The sequence below is a fragment of the Pelodiscus sinensis genome, chromosome 21 (assembly GCF_052426305.1).
Source record: "Pelodiscus sinensis isolate ZL-2025 chromosome 21, ASM5242630v1, whole genome shotgun sequence".
NCBI lineage: Eukaryota > Metazoa > Chordata > Testudines > Trionychidae > Pelodiscus > Pelodiscus sinensis.
This window is the reverse complement of record NC_143072.1, coordinates 8784469-8802001: the sequence shown is the minus strand read 5'-3', so window position 1 is coordinate 8802001 and position 17533 is coordinate 8784469. Positions and strand designations below refer to the sequence as shown.

At 66.6% G+C, this 17533-nt stretch overlaps 1 protein-coding gene across 1 annotated transcript in view; it reads left to right on the top strand.

Annotated features, from left to right (window-relative positions):
* Positions 1 to 15741, top strand: part of ELN (elastin) — a 74080-nt gene extending 58339 nt beyond the window's left edge. The window contains exons 28-38 of the mRNA XM_089772255.1: positions 2538 to 2672; positions 2905 to 2949; positions 5015 to 5305; positions 6556 to 6609; positions 9041 to 9166; positions 9417 to 9464; positions 12183 to 12209; positions 12472 to 12513; positions 13036 to 13065; positions 13622 to 13672; positions 14886 to 15741. Of these exons, the coding sequence (XP_089628381.1) occupies positions 2538 to 2672; positions 2905 to 2949; positions 5015 to 5305; positions 6556 to 6609; positions 9041 to 9166; positions 9417 to 9464; positions 12183 to 12209; positions 12472 to 12513; positions 13036 to 13065; positions 13622 to 13672; positions 14886 to 14935 (899 nt within the window). The 3' untranslated portion in view covers positions 14936 to 15741. The remainder of the gene's footprint in view (positions 1 to 2537; positions 2673 to 2904; positions 2950 to 5014; positions 5306 to 6555; positions 6610 to 9040; positions 9167 to 9416; positions 9465 to 12182; positions 12210 to 12471; positions 12514 to 13035; positions 13066 to 13621; positions 13673 to 14885) is intronic.
* Positions 15742 to 17533: the final 1792 nt, after the last annotated feature.

Genomic DNA, 17533 nt, shown 5'->3' with positions numbered 1-17533 from the left:
TTCCAGCCCTGCCCCCAGCCAGGGCTCCACTCCCCTTCTTCCCATTGTTCCGCTCCCTCGGAGATCACTGGTCAGACAGGTTCGGAGCCCCCTTGCATAATGACTCATCCCCTGCCCTGCTGGGCCGTGCTGCAGTCAGTGGAGGTCACTCCCAACCCACTGCCCAGCAACCAGCAAGGTACCCCCCACTGCATCACAGCCCCTCTCAGAAGGGGCTCGCCAGCGCCTCCCAGGGCTGCAGTCACCTGACCCTACTCTGATGGCTTTTGATACGGTCTCCCACAATATTCTTGCCAGCAAGTTAAGGGAATGTGGATTGGATAAATGGACGTGTCACGTTAGTGGATTTTGAGGGGAGCAGCCAGATCACTGCTGCACCCATGGAGGGGTGTTGTACCCCAAAATGGTATAAAAGGGGCCATGTGGGGTGTTGAATAGAAGCTCACTGTCTGCTAATCCTATGTACGCTAGTCATGTGATCGTATAATGTCTGTGTGTGTAGTTAGGAATCTGTAATCTGTGTGGATACTGAATATTTCTCTGCATGTGGTTGAGCATTGGGCAGAGCCCGGCCTATGGACATGCTAATCAGCGAGGCCCTGTGGGACAATGGCACTCAATGGGCCAAGGACACACCTAAAGAATGAGTGGTGACTCATACCTAAGGGCTACCAGCTGGGAACACAGGAATAAACCGTGGGCCAGGTGACCCTGAGCGGACGCCCTCAGCTGTGCCCAGACACGGCCCGGTCCATCACAGGACGGTAAGATGGATAGAAAGCTGGCTAGACTGTTGGGCCCAGCGGGTAGTGATCAACAGCTCGATGTCAGGATGGTGGTCGGTTTCTAGCGGAGTGCCCCAAGGATCTGTTCTAGGACCAGTTTTGTTCAACATCTTAATTAATGACCTGGATGAGGGGATGGATTGCACCCTCAGCAAGTTTGCAGATGACACTAAGCTAGAGGCAGAGGTAGATACGCTGGAGGGCAGGGATGGGGTCCAGAGTGACCTGGACAGGTTAGAGAATTGAGCCAGAAGAAATCTGATGAGGTTCAACAAGGACAAGTGTAGAGTCCTGCCCTTGGGACGGAAGAATCCCAAGTATTGGTACAGGCAGGAGACCAACTGGCTAAGTAGTAGTTCTGCAGAAAAGGACCTGGGGGTTACAGTGGATGAGAAGCTGGAGATGAGTCAACAGGGCGCTCTTGTAGCCAAGAAGGCTAATGGCATATTAGGGAGCATTAGGAGGAGCATTGCCAGCAGATCCAGAGAAGTGATTATTCCCCTTTATTTGGCTCTGGTGAGGCCACATCTGGAGTATTGTGTCCAGTTCTGGGCCCCCCGCTACAAAAAGGATGTGGACGCATTGGAGAGGGTCCAGCGGAGGGCAACCAAAATGATGAGGGGGCTGGAGCACATGACCTGTGAGGAGAGGCTGAGGGACTTGGGTCTGTTTAGTCTGCAGAAGCGAAGAGCGAGGGGGGATTTGAGAGCAGCCTTCAACTTCCTGAAGGGAGGTTCCAAAGAGGACGTGGAGAGGGTGAGGGCCTAGGGCAGGAAGATCCTTCCATGCTCTTCTGAGCTCCAGGTCAGCACCAGCAGTGGCTGCTGCATCCAGTGCAGCTCGGCTTCTGGTGGGCAGGCAGCTCAGACCTGTGCCCCCCCGGGAGAGCAGAGCCTGTCCCCAGAGCGAGGACACGCTCACCACGGAGGCAAAGGAACTTGTGGAACACTTTGACAAGAGACGTCACTAGCACCTCTGGGTCTAGGGCCTGGTGGCCACGGAGCGACGGATGGACAACTCCAGCTGCGGTGTAGCAAAGGAATTCATCCCCCAGGCCGTGTGGGACTGAGCAGCAATGAAGAATTCAACAGAAATAATCCAAATCTAGTGGGTTCAGAGCAAACTGCAGAGGGCGGATGCAGAACAAGCAGATCGGAGACGTTTGTTGCAGCCAGTGGACAGCGAGATGGCCCAGTTGTTCTGTGCTGAGACCACGTTGTTAGCCACTTCGGAGACAGCGATCTGCCTGGGACGGGCAGGAACGGGGACTGCGAAGGGAGCTCCATTGCACGACAGGCAGCACTGCCTGCGGCACCCTTGCCTGTGCGGCTCAGAGCTAGAGCCAAGGGATCCAAGGGTCCCGTGGAAGACACGTCCCTGGGTGTTTCTGAGAAGGACGCTCTGTGGCCAGTCTGAGCAGCTAGTAGCAGCCCTGCAGCCTGCCATGTACATGGGGCACGCGGCACCAGCCTCTGCAGAGCGCGGGGGCTGGGCTCGTCACGGCTTCCCTGGGCCCTGCTCCTTGGACAGTGGAAGGACAGATGTGGGGAGGAGAGCGGGCTCTGGACTCCCAGAGCAGTGACCTGCCGGCCTGCTCCTGAGCTGAGAGGACGCTGGGGGAGCAGATGGTGAACCCGGGTCTCCGGTCACCCCTCTAATGCCAGGGGGCCTGCTGCACCCCCTCAGGGGCCCCAACTCCAGGGGATACAGCGCAGCTTCTGGCCTTGGGCTCACCACTCAACTTCTCCACAGGGACTGGACGCATCCCAGGCGTGGGGGTGGTGCCCGGCGGTGCTGGAGGCCTGGTGCCCGGCGGTGGAGGCCTGGTGCCCGGCGGTGGAGGCCTGGTGCCCGGCGGTGCTGGAGGCCTGGTGCCCGGTGTAGGAGGTAAATTTGGCTTTAACTTGCCCCTTGCTCTGGGATCCTCACTCCCGCAGGGGAAGGCAGAGCACGGTGCCCCCCGCCCCGCAGTCAGGAGCCCAGCCGCTGCGGAGGGCAGCGCCCACCCCTCGTCCCGGCTGCGGGAGCCGGGATTCCCTGGGACGGTGTGCACCATGGGCCCCGGAGCCACCCCTGGGCAGGTGTCTCCTCCCACATCCCCACGAATTTCTCTCCCCAGGAGCCCTCAGTCCGGCAGCAGCAGCAGCCAAAGCAGCCAAGTACGGTGAGTCGGCCCCGCCTGCTCCGTCTCCCTGCAACGCGCCCCGGCGGCTGGCTCCCTGCCGGCCCCAGCAGGAGGGGCCCAGGCTGTGGGGAGCCCCGCCGTGCCGGCAGGCTGGGGCCACCATCCCCGTGGGGGTGCTCTGACCTCCGTGTGAAAGAGAACGGCACCCAGCCCCAGACGGGCTCCAGTAGACTTGCCCTATGCTTATTCCATCCGCCCGGCCCCAGACAGACCCCCCCCCCCGAGACAGACCCGCTGCCGCCGTCCACCCACCCCTCCCCAGACAGACCCCCCCGCCGTCCACCCACCCCTCCCCAGACAGACCCCCCCCCCCGCCGTCCACCCACCCCTCCCCAGACAGAGCCCCCCATCCATCCACCCGGCACCAGACAGACCCCTCCCCAGACAGACCCCCCCCCGCCATCCACTCACCCCTCCCCAGACAGACCCCCCCATCCATCCACCCGGCACCAAACAAACCCCTCCCCAGACAGACCCCCCCATCCATCCACCCGGCACCAAACAGACCCCTCCCCAGACAGACCCCCCCCCCACCGTCCACTCACCCCTCCCCAGACAGACCCCCCCATCCATCCACCCGGCACCAGACAGACCCCTCCCCAGACAGACCCCCCTGCCATCCACCCACCCCTCCCCAGACAGACCCCCAGTCCATCCACCCAGCACCAGACAGACCCTGGCACCAAACAGACCCCCCCGCCGTCCACTCACCCCTCCCCAGACAGCCCCTCCTGCCTATGTCGGACCGGGCTGTGTCTGGGCACAGCTGAGGGCATCCGCTCAGGGCGAATTGCTCAAATCCGGGGCTCCTTACAGCCCCCAGACTGGTGACCTCTCCAAACAGGCCACAAACCAGTCCCACAGAGCGCTTCAGCTGCCTGCCTGAAGCCTCACGAGCAAAACCCCTCCGACACCCCAGCAATATCCGTGCCTCAGATGGCCCCGGGCCTCATACACAGGTGGGGGGTCCTAGCACCCAATCCCACCTACCCCAAACAAGTTCTGTCCGGTTCCCAGAAACCAGCCACAGATCCCTGGTCAATTTACCCTCTGGACCTTACCCACAAATCACGCTGGGCCAATCCTTTAGCATCTAACAACTAAAGGTTTATTAACACAAGAAAGAAAAGCATGAGAGTGAGGTTATTAAAGGATAGTACGTTACATGCACCGAATCTCCCAGTCCTCGATGCAGGCTCTAGCAGAGATGTTACAGCTGCTGGCTTAAGAGTCCTTGTTGCGCATCCTAGGATCAGGATGGGTTCACAGGTCTTTCTGGCTCTTTGATCCCTGCACTGCTGTCTCTGGGATGAAGTGCTGAGCTGAGTTCCAAGATGGAGTCGACCACATGGCCTATTTATCCCTCCTTCCTGGTCTCTTCTTGGCTACAGCAGGTCACCTGGCCCACGGCTTATTCCTGTGTTCCCTGCTGGTAGCCCTTTGGTATCCTCCCTCATTCTTTAGGTGTGTCCTTGTCCCATCGAGTGCCATTGTCCCACAGGGCCTCGCTAATTAGCATGTCCATAGGCTGGGCTCTGCCCAATGCTCAACCACACGCAGGGAAATATTTAGTATCCACACAGATTACAGACTCCTAACTACACACACAGACATTACACACTCACATGACTAGAGTACACAGGATTAGCAGACTGTGAGCTTCTATTCAACACCTCACATGGCCCCCTTTGCACCACTTTTGGGGCCAACACCCCCCCATGGGTGCAGCAGTGATCTGGCTGCTCCCCTCCAAATCTAGTAACGTGACACCGCCGTCCACCCACCCCTCCCCAGACAGACCCTCCCTGTCCATCCACCCCTCCCCAGACAGGTTCTCCCACAGTGTCCATCCAGCCAGCTCCAGACAGACCCCCGCGGTCCAGCCCATGCCCATTACTTTGCTTTCTGAGCATTGTTCTCTGCTCCAATGCTCTGCCTGCTGCTTGAAGGCATCACGCTTTCTGCCTGCCTCAGGCTGTTCCACATGCCCCGCTTTTATAGGTCCTGCCTTCCCAGGGTGCATCTCATGTGTCTAATTCTGCAGGAGCTGCTGGAGTTGGAGGCCTAGTGCCTGGCGCGGTTGGAGGCTTGGTGCCCGGTGTGGCCGGAGGCTTGGTGCCTGGTGCGGCTGGAGGCTTGGTGCCTGGTGTGGCCGGAGGCTTGGTGCCTGGCGCGGCTGGAGGCTTGGTGCCCGGTGTGGCCGGAGGCTTGGTGCCTGGTGCGGCTGGAGGCTTGGTGCCTGGTGTGGCCGGAGGCTTGGTGCCTGGTGCGGCTGGAGGCTTGGTGCCCGGTGTGGCCGGGGGCCTGGTGCCTGGTGTGGCCGGAGGCATCCCAGGTACTGGTGGAGTTGGGGACAAACTTATTCCATGCCAGGGCAAATCAGGGCGAATTGCTTAGGAGCAGGGCTGCTTGGGTCCTCCTCCCTTAGGGTGCGTCTAGACTAGGTGCCTGTGCCCCAGAGGCGTGTCAGTGAGATGTACCGACGGTCCGTGAGGCGGGGATTTAAAACCCCTCAGCGAATCCGGCACAGCGCGAGTCACGATGCAGATCGGTCGACAGGGAAGCCTTTGTCGACCCTCCCCTCTGCCTCGTGAAATGAGTTTACAGAAGCGGTCGGCAAAGGCTTCTTGACCCGCGCTGTGCCGGATCGGCTGAGCCCGCACAGCGCGGTGGCCATGCCTGTTCCAATGCCGCGGGGGTGCTCACATCCCTGCGCCCCTGACTGTGTCGGTGCGCCTCACGCACACGGCTCCGGCGGCAGAGGCACCTAGTCTAGACGTACCCAAGGCGCTGAGCGCTCTGGGCAGCCAGAAGTCCCAGGAGCCAGCCCCCTCCGACACCGCAGCTGTTCCGACACCGCAGCCAGCTCCACCTCCCTCAGCCGAGAGGTTCTACCCCTTCTCCCTGCCTCCAAACAGGATCGGCCACAGCCCCAGGTCAAAGGACACCTCGGCTCTTCCCCCAGAGCGCGTGGGCCAGCCCTCCGCAGCCTGCCGTCTGGAGGGCTCTTCGCACACAGAAGGCAGAGGCTGAGGGCAGAACAGCCAAGGCACAGTCCCCGGGCCGTGGCTGCAGGCTCTGAGCAGAGGTCTCGAGCGCGCCCTGTGGCGGGCGGGTTACCCTTCGGAAGAGGAGGGCGGAGCGAAGACGGGCATCTCTGGGGCCCTTTTCGAGCCTTGCCCAGGTGGAGGGAATTGCCTTGTGCCCGGCGCGTGGCACCCCAGAGCCGAGTCGGCAAGCGGCCTGGCCACGTCCCTCTCGGCACACAGCCGGGGGTGCTGGGCTGCAGCTCGGCAGCAAAATCCTCAGGGGCTTATTGGCAGCACGGCCGAGCCGCTGTCCGTGCAGCGCCGCTAGCCACTGCCCAGCCTCTCGGCACGAGGGGGGCGCCTGCCGCCACCTCCCAGACAGAGACCGGCCCGGAGCCTGCTCCGAGCGGGGTCGCCCGCCCCTCCCCCGCCTGGGCCCGCTCCGGGGGGCTGGGACGGCGCCGACACACGCGGGCAGCTGGGTCCCTCCAGCAGCGCCCACGGGGACGGGCCTGGCTGGGCGAGTCTGAGCCCTGCCCCTCACTCTGCCCGGCAGGCCTCAGCCCCGCAGCAGCAGCCGCCAAAGCAGCCGCCAAAGCAGCCAAGTATGGTGAGTGAGGCTTCCCTGGTTCCCCCCCGGCCTCCCTCCCCTCCCGCCCCCCTCCGGCCCCTGCTCCCCGCTCCCCTCCAGCCCCCGCTGCCCTCCCGCCCCCCTCCAGCCCCCGCTGCCCTCCCGCCCCCCTCCAGCCCCCGCTTCCCTCCCGCCCCCCTCCGGCCCCCGCTCCCCGCCCCCCTCCGGCCCCCGCTGCCCTCCCGCCCCTCTCCGGCCCCCGCTGCCCTCTCGCCCCCCTCCGGCTCCCGCTCCCCTCCCGCCCCCCTCCGGCCCCCGCTGCCCTCTCGCCCCCCTCCGACTCCCGCTCCCCTCCCGCCCCCTCCGGCCCCCGCTCCCCTCCCGCTCCCCTCCCGCCCCCTCCGCCCCCGCTCCCCTCCCGCCCCCCTCCGGCCCCTGCTCCCCTCCGGCCCCAACTCCTCTCCCCTCTAGCTCTCCTGCCCCCTCCAACCGCCGCTCTGCTCCCACTCCCCTCCCCCCTCCAGCCCCCACTGCCCTCCCATCCCCCTCCCCCTCCAGCCCCAACTCCTCTCCCCTCTAGCTCTCCTGCCGCCTCCCAGCCCCTGCTCCCCTCCCACACCCCTCCCCCCTCCGGCCCCCACTTCCCTCCCCCCTCCAGCCCCATCTCCTCTCCCCTCTAGCTCTCCTCCCCCCTCCAGCCCCTGCTGCCCTCCCTTCTAGCTCTCCTCCCCCCCCCCCCCGGCACCCACAGCCCTCCCCTCCCAGTCCCTCCCCCCCTCTGGCCCTTGCTGCCCTCTCCTCCTGCTTCCCTCCCCCTTCCAGCCCCTGCTACCCTCTTCTCTCCCCTCCAGGCCCAGATGCCCTCCCCTCTACCTCCCCTCGCCTCCCCTCCTGCTCCCCTCCTGGGATGGACCGGGCCAGGTCTGGGCACCGCTGAGGGTGTCGGCTCAGGGCGAATTGCTCAAACTCAGGGCTCCTCACAGCCCCAGACTGGAGTCCTTCCCGAAGAGGCCACACACCCGTCACACCGAGCGCCTCAGCTGCCAGCCTGGCCAGCCAGAAGCCTCGCGAGCAAAACCCCTCTGGCACCCCAGCTCTCCCTGTGCCCCAGTCAGCCTGCACACAGGTGAGGGGTTCTAGACCCCAACCTTGCCTGCCCAAATGGGCTCTTCTGGTCCCAAGAAACCAGCCCCAGGTCCCGGTCAATGTACACTCTGGATCGTACCCACACACCACGCTGGGCCAGTCCTGTAGAATCTCAACTCGAAAGGTTTGTTACTAAAAGGAAGAAAAGCCTGAAGTGAGGCTGTTAAGGAGAATACGTCACATGCATCGAGCCTCCCAGTTCTCGACACAGGCTCGCGGCAGAGACGTTAGAAACTGCTCTCTGGAAAGTCTCTGGTCGCATCCTATTCAGGACAGGTCCACGGGTCTTTCTGGCTCGTTGTTCCCTTCGAGGCTGCATCTGGGGTCGGGAGCTAAGCTGAAGACCAGATGGAGGGTGCCACCTGGGTGCCAGGGTACCTCCCCTGACATCTCCCTGGCCAGTGGCCTGTCCCTGTGTCCCATGCTGGCAGCCTTCAGGCATCAGTCCCATTCCCGAGCTGTGTATTGGCCCCTGGAGATCCCCTGGCTCCTTGCTAATTAGCATAGCCACTGGCTGAACTTTCCTTGCCCAATTCTCAGCCTCAGACAGGGTATGTCTACGCTACCCCGCTAGTTCGAACTAGGGTGGTTAATGTAGTCATCCGCAGTTGCAAATGAAGCCTGGGATTTGAATTTCCCAGGCTTCATTTGCATAAAGCTGGCCAGCGCCATTTTTAAATGCCGGCTAGTTTGAACCCTGTGCCGTGCGGCTACACGCGGCAGGGAGTAGCTAGTTCGGATTAGGCTTCTAATCCGAACTATCTGTACTCCTCGTTCCACGTTCCACGAGGTGTACAGCTAGTTCGGATTAGAAGCCTAATCCGAACTAGCTACTCCGTGCCGCGTGTAGCCGCGCGGCACGGGGTTCGAACTAGCCGGCATTTAAAAATGGCGCCGGCCGGCTTTATGCAAATGAAGCCCGGGAAATTCAAATCCCAGGCTTCATTTGCAACTGCGGATGACTACATTAACCACCCTAGTTCGAACTAGCGGGGTAGCGTAGACATACCCACAGAGAATTTTCCAGCCTCCCTCCGGAGCACATGTTCCTAACTCCACACGCAGATGTCACGCAAGGACATGAAGAGCACACGCAGAATCCGTAGAACAGAAGCTTCCGTGTGACACCTCCCATGGTCCCTTTATACCAACGTTTGGGGCAACCCCCCCCCCACCACGGGTGCAGCAGTGATCTGGCTGCTTCCCTTAAATTCCAGTAACGTGACACCTCCCCTCTCCAGTTCTGCTCCCCTCCCCCGTCCAGCCCCAGCTGCCCTCCCCCTTCCCCTGCCCTTCTAGCCTTAACCCCCATCCCTCTCCACAGGTGCTGGCATCGTGCCAGGCGGAGTGCCGAGGAATGGCAGGGTGCCAGTTGTCACGCCTGGGGCCGGCGGCCTGCCCGTGGTAACCCCGGGAGCTGGGGGTGTGCCAGGCCTTGTGCCCGGCGCAGGTGAGCACACGTCCTGGCACGGCAGTGCTGGCAATGGGATCCCTGGGGCCGCTGTGCACAGGGGTGCCAGGGGGCGGGCGCTGCTGTGAGGCACTGCAGTGCAGCCGCGTCACCGGGGCCGTGACTTCCGGCGCAGCGGATGGGGGTGCGGGGCCGGGGCTCCCCGACGCGCCCTCACAGCAGCTCGGCGGCAGATGGGCACCGGGTGCCCCGCGGCTCTGGGCTCTGACTCCGATCTCTCTCCCTGCAGGGATTCCCCAGGTCGGCGTGCAGCCAGGCGCCAAGCCCCCGAAGTACGGTAGGCACCTTCTTCCTTGGCCCCCCGCCTCCTCTGCCCTGTGAGCGGGGGCCGAGCACCGTGCCCGCAGCCCCCCGCATCCGCCCTGGGAAGCCCGTCTCTCCTCCCGCCTTGGCTTTGAAACTCTGCCCCTCTCCTGCCTGCCCTGCCCCCAGGGTCAGTGCCCCCGGGCGTGTGCACAAGTGTGAGTCTTAGCAGTGCACGGGCAGGGGGTGCTCTTGTGGGGTCAGTGCCCCCGGGCGTGTGCACAAGTGTGAGTCTTAGCAGTGCACGGGCAGGGGGTGCTCTTGTGGGGTCAGTGCCCCCGGGCGCGTGTGCACAAGTGTGAGTCTTAGCAGTGCACGGGCAGGGGGTGCTCTTGTGGGGTCAGTGCCCCCGGGCGTGTGCACAAGTGTGAGTCTTAGCAGTGCACGGGCAGGGGGTGCTCTTGTGGGGTCAGTGCCCCCGGGCGTGTGCACAAGTGTGAGTCTTAGCAGTGCACGGCCAGGGGGTGCTCTTGTGGGGTCAGTGCCCCCGGGCGTGTGTACAGCAGTGTGAGTCTTAGCGGTGCTCTTGTGGGGTCAGTGCCCCCGGGCGTGTGCACAAGTGTCAGTCTTCGCAGTGCACGGGCAGGGGGTGCTCTTGTGGGGTCGGTGCCCCAGGGCATGTGCATACAAGTGTGAGTCTTCGCAGTGCACGGCCAGGGGGTGCGCTGACACAGGTGCTGCCCCCAGGCTCCAGAGCTGGAGCAGCCAGCTCCACCCTCCCCCAGCGCCTCATGCCCATGGCCCCACTGATCAACTCTTCCCCCCTCCTCCAGTGCCCCCTGCTGTCACCAGCCGTCTCCAGATCAATTCCTCACCCCCTGCCTGTGGAAAGCAGGAAGCCAGCACCTGTGTGTGCGTGTGCAGGTCATGTGTGTATTTGTGTGTGCGTGTGCAGGTCATGTGTGTGTTTGTATGTGCGGGCGCAGGTCATTTCCATATGGCCATGCATCTGTCATGGCCGTGCGTGAGCGTGCATGGTCGTGTGTGCTGCTGGGTGTGCATGTGACTCCGGAGGGTGACACTGGTTTCTGTGAGCAGGCACTGAGCCCCCGTCTCACGCTGGCTGGGTGCGCCCTGGGGAAGGCCCCACAGCAGGTGCCCCATAAATGGGAGGAGCCCGGCAGGCGCAGCCCTTTGCTTTGTGACTGCCGAGGTCCCTGGGCTGCAGTCGCAGACACCGAGCCCTGGACCAGGAGCTCGGGAGGGACGGGATTGGCCTCGCGTTGTGCCCCGGGCGCAGGGAGCCGGGCACGGAGGGGCTCTGCCCTGGGCGCAGGGAGCCGGGCACGGAGGGGCTCTGCCCCAGGCGCAGGGAGCCGGGCACGGAGGGGCTCTGCCCCCGGGCGCAGGGAGCCGGGCACGGAGGGGCTCTGCCCCCGGGCGCAGGGAGCCGGGCACGGAGGGGCTTTGCCCCCGGGCGCAGGGAGCCGGGCACGGAGGGGCTTTGCCCCCGGGCGCAGGGAGCCGGGCACGGAGGGGCTCTGCCCCGGGCACAGGGAGCCGGGCACGGAGGGGCTCTGCCCCCAGGCGCAGGGAGCCGAGCACGGAGGGGCTCTGCCCCCAGGCGCAGGGAGCCGGGCACGGAGGGGCTCTGCCCCGGGCGCAGGGAGCCGGGCACGGAGGGGCTCTGCCCCGGGCGCAGGGAGCCGGGCACGGAGGGGCTCTGCCCCGGGCGCAGGGAGCCGGGCACGGAGGGGCTCTGCCCCGGGCGCAGGGAGCCGGGCACGGAGGGGCTCTGCCCCCGGGCGCAGGGAGCCGGGCATGGAGGGGCTGTGCCCCGGGCGCAGGGAGCCGGGCACGGAGGGGCTCTCCCTGGCCCGCTGGGCTTGCCCCACATGCAATGCCCTGGCTCATCCCCTCTGCCTCACCAAGGGCGATGGGGCCGGGGGGGCAGCCCTGGGTTAATGAGTCGGCCCATGGGCTATGCAGGCGAGAGGGCTGCAAGGGCCAAGTCGGGACAGCAGGGGTGGCGCTGCCCGGGCTTGGCTGCTCCCTCTGCAGCGTGGCATGGCTGGGCAACGAGTGGGCCCATCTGCTCCAGGGTTCAGCCCCCGGGGATGCGACCCTCTACCAGCCTCCCCTGGTGTTTGGCCAGGTTCCCCCTGTCCCCCAGCCTGCCTCTGTCAGTGACTGACTCCCAGCAGGGGGCGCTGTGGGGAGGGGCCGGAGCCCTGGTTGGGAGGCGCTCCGGGGTACGCCAGCCCCAGCCTGTCCTAGCAGGGGGCGCTGTGGGGAGGAGCCGGAGCCCTGGTTGGGAGGCGCTCCGGGGTACGCCAGCCCCAGCCTGTCCCAGCAGGGGGCGCTGTGGGGAGGCGCCGGAGCCCTGGTTGGGAGGCGCTCCGGGGTACGCCAGCCCCAGCCTGTCCCAGCAGGGGGCGCTGTGGGGAGGAGCCGGAGCCCTGGTTGGGAGGCGCTCCGGGGTACGCCAGCCCCAGCCTGTCCCAGCAGGGGGCGCTGTGGGGAGGAGCCGGAGCCCTGGTTGGGAGGCGCTCCCGGGTACGCCAGCCCCAGCCTGTCCCAGCAGGGGGCGCTGTGGGGAGGCGCCGGAGCCCTGGCTGGGGGGCGCTCCCGGGTACGCCAGCCCCAGCCTGTCCCAGCAGGGGGCGCTGTGGGGAGGGGCCGGAGCCCTGGCTGGGGGAGGTGGGGTGCTGTGCTGCTCTCAGTGTCAGTGACTGGTTGTTTGCTGTTGTAGGGTTCGGTGCTGGGGGCCTGCAGCCAGGTGAGTGACGGGATGTGGGGGGAGCTTTGCCTGGGAACGCTTCACCTGCCCCCGGATGCTGGCGCCGAGGTGCCTTCGACAGAGCCCTGCTCTGTTGCTCCCCAGCGGGGCCAGGAGAGCTGGGGCCAGTGCCAGGGCCCTGTGTGCCAGGCGGCTGCAGCAGGCGCTGCTGGGACCTGCTGGCCCAGAGGGTTGCATGGCGCGCCCCTCCGCATGCCAGGCCAGGGCTCTCCCAGCTTCACCTGCTCCTGTTTTGTTCTAGGGGCCGGAGTTCCTGGCTACGGTTTGTCGCCCATTTACCCAGGTACATCGGGCAGCTCGGTTCCTATCCCCTGGCAGCAGGGCCGGGAGCCAGGCCCAGCACCCAACCCCTGCATGGCCCCAGCCCAGCCCAGCCCCAGCCCCGCCCCGCCCCGCCCCAGCACCGTGCTGCCGTCAAGGGATGAGCCCCCAGGCCACAGGCACCCACTGCCTGGGGGACCGAGGGAACCATGGGCAGGGATGGTGCCAGGGCCCCCCTCCTCCACGCCAGCCTGTGCCCTGCTACCATGGCTGGGGCACTGGGGCTGTGGGGCAGCCTGGGGGCTATGTAGAGGCCTGGGGGGAGCTGGGGCTGTGGAGCGCTGGGCGGAGGCATTCTCTTGGGCAGGGGCCCGTGGCCATAGTGGGGTGCAGGGCAGGGGCAGGACCTGGGGCAGCAGGGACAGGCTGGAGTGTGCCCTCCCCAAGCCACGCCGGCCGCGCCCCCGGCCTGGCAAGCCCTGCAAGAGGCCGGCTCGGCGCGCGGTGCCGGGGGGCCAGCCACTGAGAGGTCTGTTTCTTCCAGGCGGACTTGCTGGCCAGCTGGGATACGGCGGTGAGTGGGGGTCCTGGGCAGCACAGTGTGGCCAGGGCCTGCAGAGCGGGGGGGTCACTGTGCCTGGCTCTCCCCTAGGGCTCCCTCCGGCCTCGCCTGCCCGGGGCTGCCCATTCCCGACTCCTGCGGTGCAGCGGAGACGGCCCCAGCCCTGCCTGGCCCAGGTGCTGGGCCTCCCCTCCTGTTCCACGTGGGCCCTGCGGCCGAGGCTCCCAGGGCTCCATCCCATTGGAAGCCGAGGCCCCGAGCGAGCGCCTGGCCTGGGGCAGCGCCCATCTCCTGAGGCCCGCGCAGGCCGGCTGCAGCTGCGCCCTGCTCTGGGGAGGCGCATGGGCCCCAGCACTAGCTCTGAGTCCCAGCCAGGCTGCACCTTCGTCCCTGGTGCGCCGGCTCTGCCCCCGCCTGAGGCCCCGGCTGAGCGGGCTCCATGCTCTCTGCTGCCGGGGACGCGGGCCCTGGGGGAGGCCGGGGACTGGCTGCAGAGCGGGGGCTGGCGGCCCTTCCCCCGCTGCCCGGGGCGACAGTGCTCATGGCTCGTTTCTCTGCCTCTCCCCAGGAAAAGCGCTCAAGCCGTACGGCGGGGCCCTGGGCGCCCTGGGCTACAGAGGTAGGTGCCCTGCGGGTGCCGGGCTCCGCGGCACGGCCCAAGCAATGGGCCCCGGGCGATTTGCGCCAGGGAGGACGAAGCCACCTGGCTGCTTCTCCAGGGGCTCCCCTGGGCTCATCGCTTCCTGCGGCCTGGTGCCAGCCGAGAGGCCGTGCGCGGGCACTGCTGCCGTGCCCCCTGGCCAGAGCCTTGGCCCTCGGTTCAGCTCCCCCCGGGCACTCCCGCCGTGCCCCCCAAGGCCTCTGTGCCCCATTCCCGCCGTGCCCCCCAAGGCCGCTGTGCCCCATTTCCAGTGCCCCCCAAGGCCCCTGTGCCCCGTTCCCACTGTGCCCCCCAAGGCCGCTGTGCCCCGTTCCCACCGTGCCCCCCAGGGCCGCTGTGCCCCATTTCCAGTGCCCCCCAAGGCCCCTGTGCCCCGTTCCCACTGTGCCCCCCAAGGCCCCTGTGCCCCGTTCCCACCGTGCCCCCCAAGGCCGCTGTGCCCCATTTCCAGAGCCCCCCAAAGCCGCTGTGCCCCATTTCCAGTGTCCCCCAAGGCCCCTGTGCCCCGTTCCCACCGTGCCCCCCAAGGCCTCTGTGCCCCATTTCCAGAGCCCCCCAAGGCCCCTGTGCCCCGTTCCCACCTTGCCCCCCAAGGCCCCTGTGCCCCATTCCCGCTGTGCCCCCCAAGGCCTCTGTGCCCCGTTCCCGCTGTGCCCCCCAAGGCCGCTGTGCCCTGTTCCCCACTTGTCCCCCCAAGGCCCCTGTGCCCCCTTCCCGCCGTGCCCCCCAAAGCCGCTGTGCCCTGTTCCCCACTTGTCCCCCCAAGGCCCCTGTGCCCCCTTCCCGCCATGCCCCCCAAGGCTGCTGTGCCCCATTTCCCGTGCCCCCCAAGACCCCTGTGCCCCGTTCCTGCCATGCCCCCCAGGCCGCTGTTCCATTCCCAGCATGTCCCCCCAAGGGCGCTGTGCCCCGTTCCTGCTGTGCTCCCCAGGCCGCTGTGCCCCGTTCTCCACGTGTCCCCCCCACGGCCGCTGTGCCCCGTTCCCAGCGCAGTGCCGCTGCCCTGGCCTCCCATGTCCTGCCCCAGGGAGCTGCTTGGGGGCCGTGCTCTCCGCAGCGCCGGGCCCTGGCCAGCCTTTCCGTGACAGCGCCCGGCCGCTGGGGGCAGGCTGTACCAGGCAGGTCGGGGCCCTGGGGCTCGGGGCACTGGCTCACCCCGTTTCCCCCGCAGGTGGCGTGGGCTGCGCACAAGGGAAGTTCTGCGGCAGGAAACGGAAGTAGCCCAGCCTGGCTGCTACCCTGAACCTCATGAACTTTGGTGCTACTGCATGGTCTAGAATGTAAACCCCGAGCAAAGCAGCGACCCCGCTCCCTCCCCGCCTCCCGCCGGCGCCCCGAGGGACCCCCCCTCTCTCCAGCAGGGGCACAGAACAAACTGCGGGAACCGCCATTCCCACTGGTGCTACAGCTCCCTGTGGGGAGAGCGGGGCAGGCCTCCGTGGGGCGGGGCGCTCTCGGACAGTGAGGGGCTGGCTCCACCGGCCGCCAGCAGCGCCCCTCCCGCCACGGCCCAGCTGCGCCCGGCAGGCAGGGGCCACGTGCCAGGGACTGCCCAGCAGCCAGCCAGCCCTGGCCCCACCCCGGTGCCTGCCTGCCCAGGGCCCCGCAGCACGGCTGCCACGCTCCGGGCAGGGGCCTCCTGCTCATACAGGACGAGCGGCCGGTGGTGGAAATGGCCCAGAGTTCTTTGCAGCGGTGCCATCCGATTGGCTGACCCGTCCCGGCCGCTGGAGGCCACGGCCCTCCCGGCGCGCTCAGCAGAGCCAAGTCACTAACACTGATGGATGAGCCCTGCGCCCGCCTCACTCAGCAGCACTGTACGGGCGCCGGCGCCAGCCCAGCCCTGCCGCTGCTCCGAGCCCGCTGGCACCTGCGCTCCTCTGGGCCCGGGTGCCGGGGGGCCCCGAGAGCCGGGCCGGACGCAATCGCCCTCCCCATGTAACTCACTTGGTGTCGCTCGGGTGGGACGTGTCCTACAGAGGGGACGCAACTGCTTCCAACCAACCAATAAACAGACTTCGAAAGGACGAGCGCGCCTCCGGGTCCTCCTTCGCCCGCTGCTTCCCCGGAGCTAGAGCGGGGAGCCCCGGATCCGCCCTGCCCCCCGGATCCTGGCCCCCCCGGATCCGCCCTGCCCCCCGGATCCTGGCCCCCCTGGATCCGCCCTGCCCCCCGGATCCTGGCCCCCCCGGATCCGCCCTGCCCCTGAGCCTGGCCCCCCCGGATCCGCCCTGCCCCCCGGATCCTGGCCCCCCCGGATCCGCCCTGCCCCCCGGATCCTGGCCCCCCCGGATCCGCCCTGCCCCCTCTGAGCCTGGCCCCCCGGATCCACCCTGCCCCCCGGATCCTGGGCCCCCCGGATCCGCCCTGCCCCCCGGATCCTGGCCCCCCGGATCCACCCTGCCCCCTGGATCCTTGACCCCCGGATCCACCCTGTCCCCTGGATCCTTGCCCCCCAGATCCGCCCTGCCCCCTGGAACCTCGCCCCCTGGATCCACCCTGCCCCCTGAGCCTGGCCCTCCGGATCTGCCCTGCCCCCCGGATCCTCACCCCCGGATCCACCCTGCCTGAACCTGGCCCCCCGGATCTGCTCTGCCTCCCAGATCCTCGCCCCTGGATCCTCCCTGCCCCCCGAGCCTGGCCCCCGAGATCCACCCTGTCCGAGCCTGGCCCCCCGGATCCACCCTGCCCCCTGAACCTGGCCTCCTGGAGCTGCCCTGCCTCCTGGATCCTCACCCCCTGGATCTGCCCTGCCTCCCAAGCCTGGCCCCCCCGGATCCACCCAGCCCCCCGGATCCTCACCCCCTAGATCCGTCCTGCCCCCCGAGCCTGGCTCCTTGGATCTGCCCTGCCTCCCGGATCCACACCCTAGGATCCACTCTGCCCCCTAGATCCTCACCCCCCCCCAAGATCCATCCTGACCCCCAGATCCTCACCTCCTGGGATCTGCCTTGCCCCCCGAATCTGACTCCCCCGGATCCGCCCTGCCCCCGGATCCGCCCTGCCCCCTGGATCCTCACCCTCCCGATCTGCTCTGCCCCCCAGATATTCCCCTGGATCCTCCCTGCCCCCTGAATCCTCACCTCCCCAGATCCACCATGCCCCCCAGATCCTCACCCCCTGGGATCCACGCTGCCCCCTGGATCCTCAACTGCTGGATCTGCCTTGCCCCCCATACCTGACCCCCCGGATCAGCCCTGCCCCCCCCCGGATCCTCACCTCCCTGGATCCTCACCCCCCGGATCAGCCCTGCCCCCCGAATCCTCCCCCCCTGGATCCACTCTGCCCCCTGAATCCTCACCCCCCAGATCCTCACACTCCTGGATCCACCCTGCCCCCTGAGCCTCACCCCCGGGATCCACCCTGCTCCCCCCAGATGCTCCCCCCCAGGATCTGCTCTGCCCTCCAGACCCTCACCCTGGGATCCGCCCTGCCCCCACGGATCCTCATACCTCGGGATGCACCCTGTCCCCCTGTCAGAGCTGTTGCCCACTCTGGCACAACATATGCAAAAGTGGGGGCCCGCAAAAGCACCCCAGAACCTGATCTCTACAGGCTTTGATACAAAAACTTTCCCCAAAATCTTAATACCCCGACTTTGGAGAATAAAAACAGCTGCCGCCACCCAAGTATTCCGAAAGCTCCCTTGGGAAACCTCCCTAAAACCTCAGGGGCACCTCAAGCTCTTTCCCCTAAGAGCTTGACAAAGAAAAGAGAAAATATGAGCTGCCGTCTGTGGTAGCTGCCCCGTAGATCCCTCGGACAGACCTTCCAGGACACAGAAATGAACCAATCCCAGGTTAATTAAAGAAAAAGAAA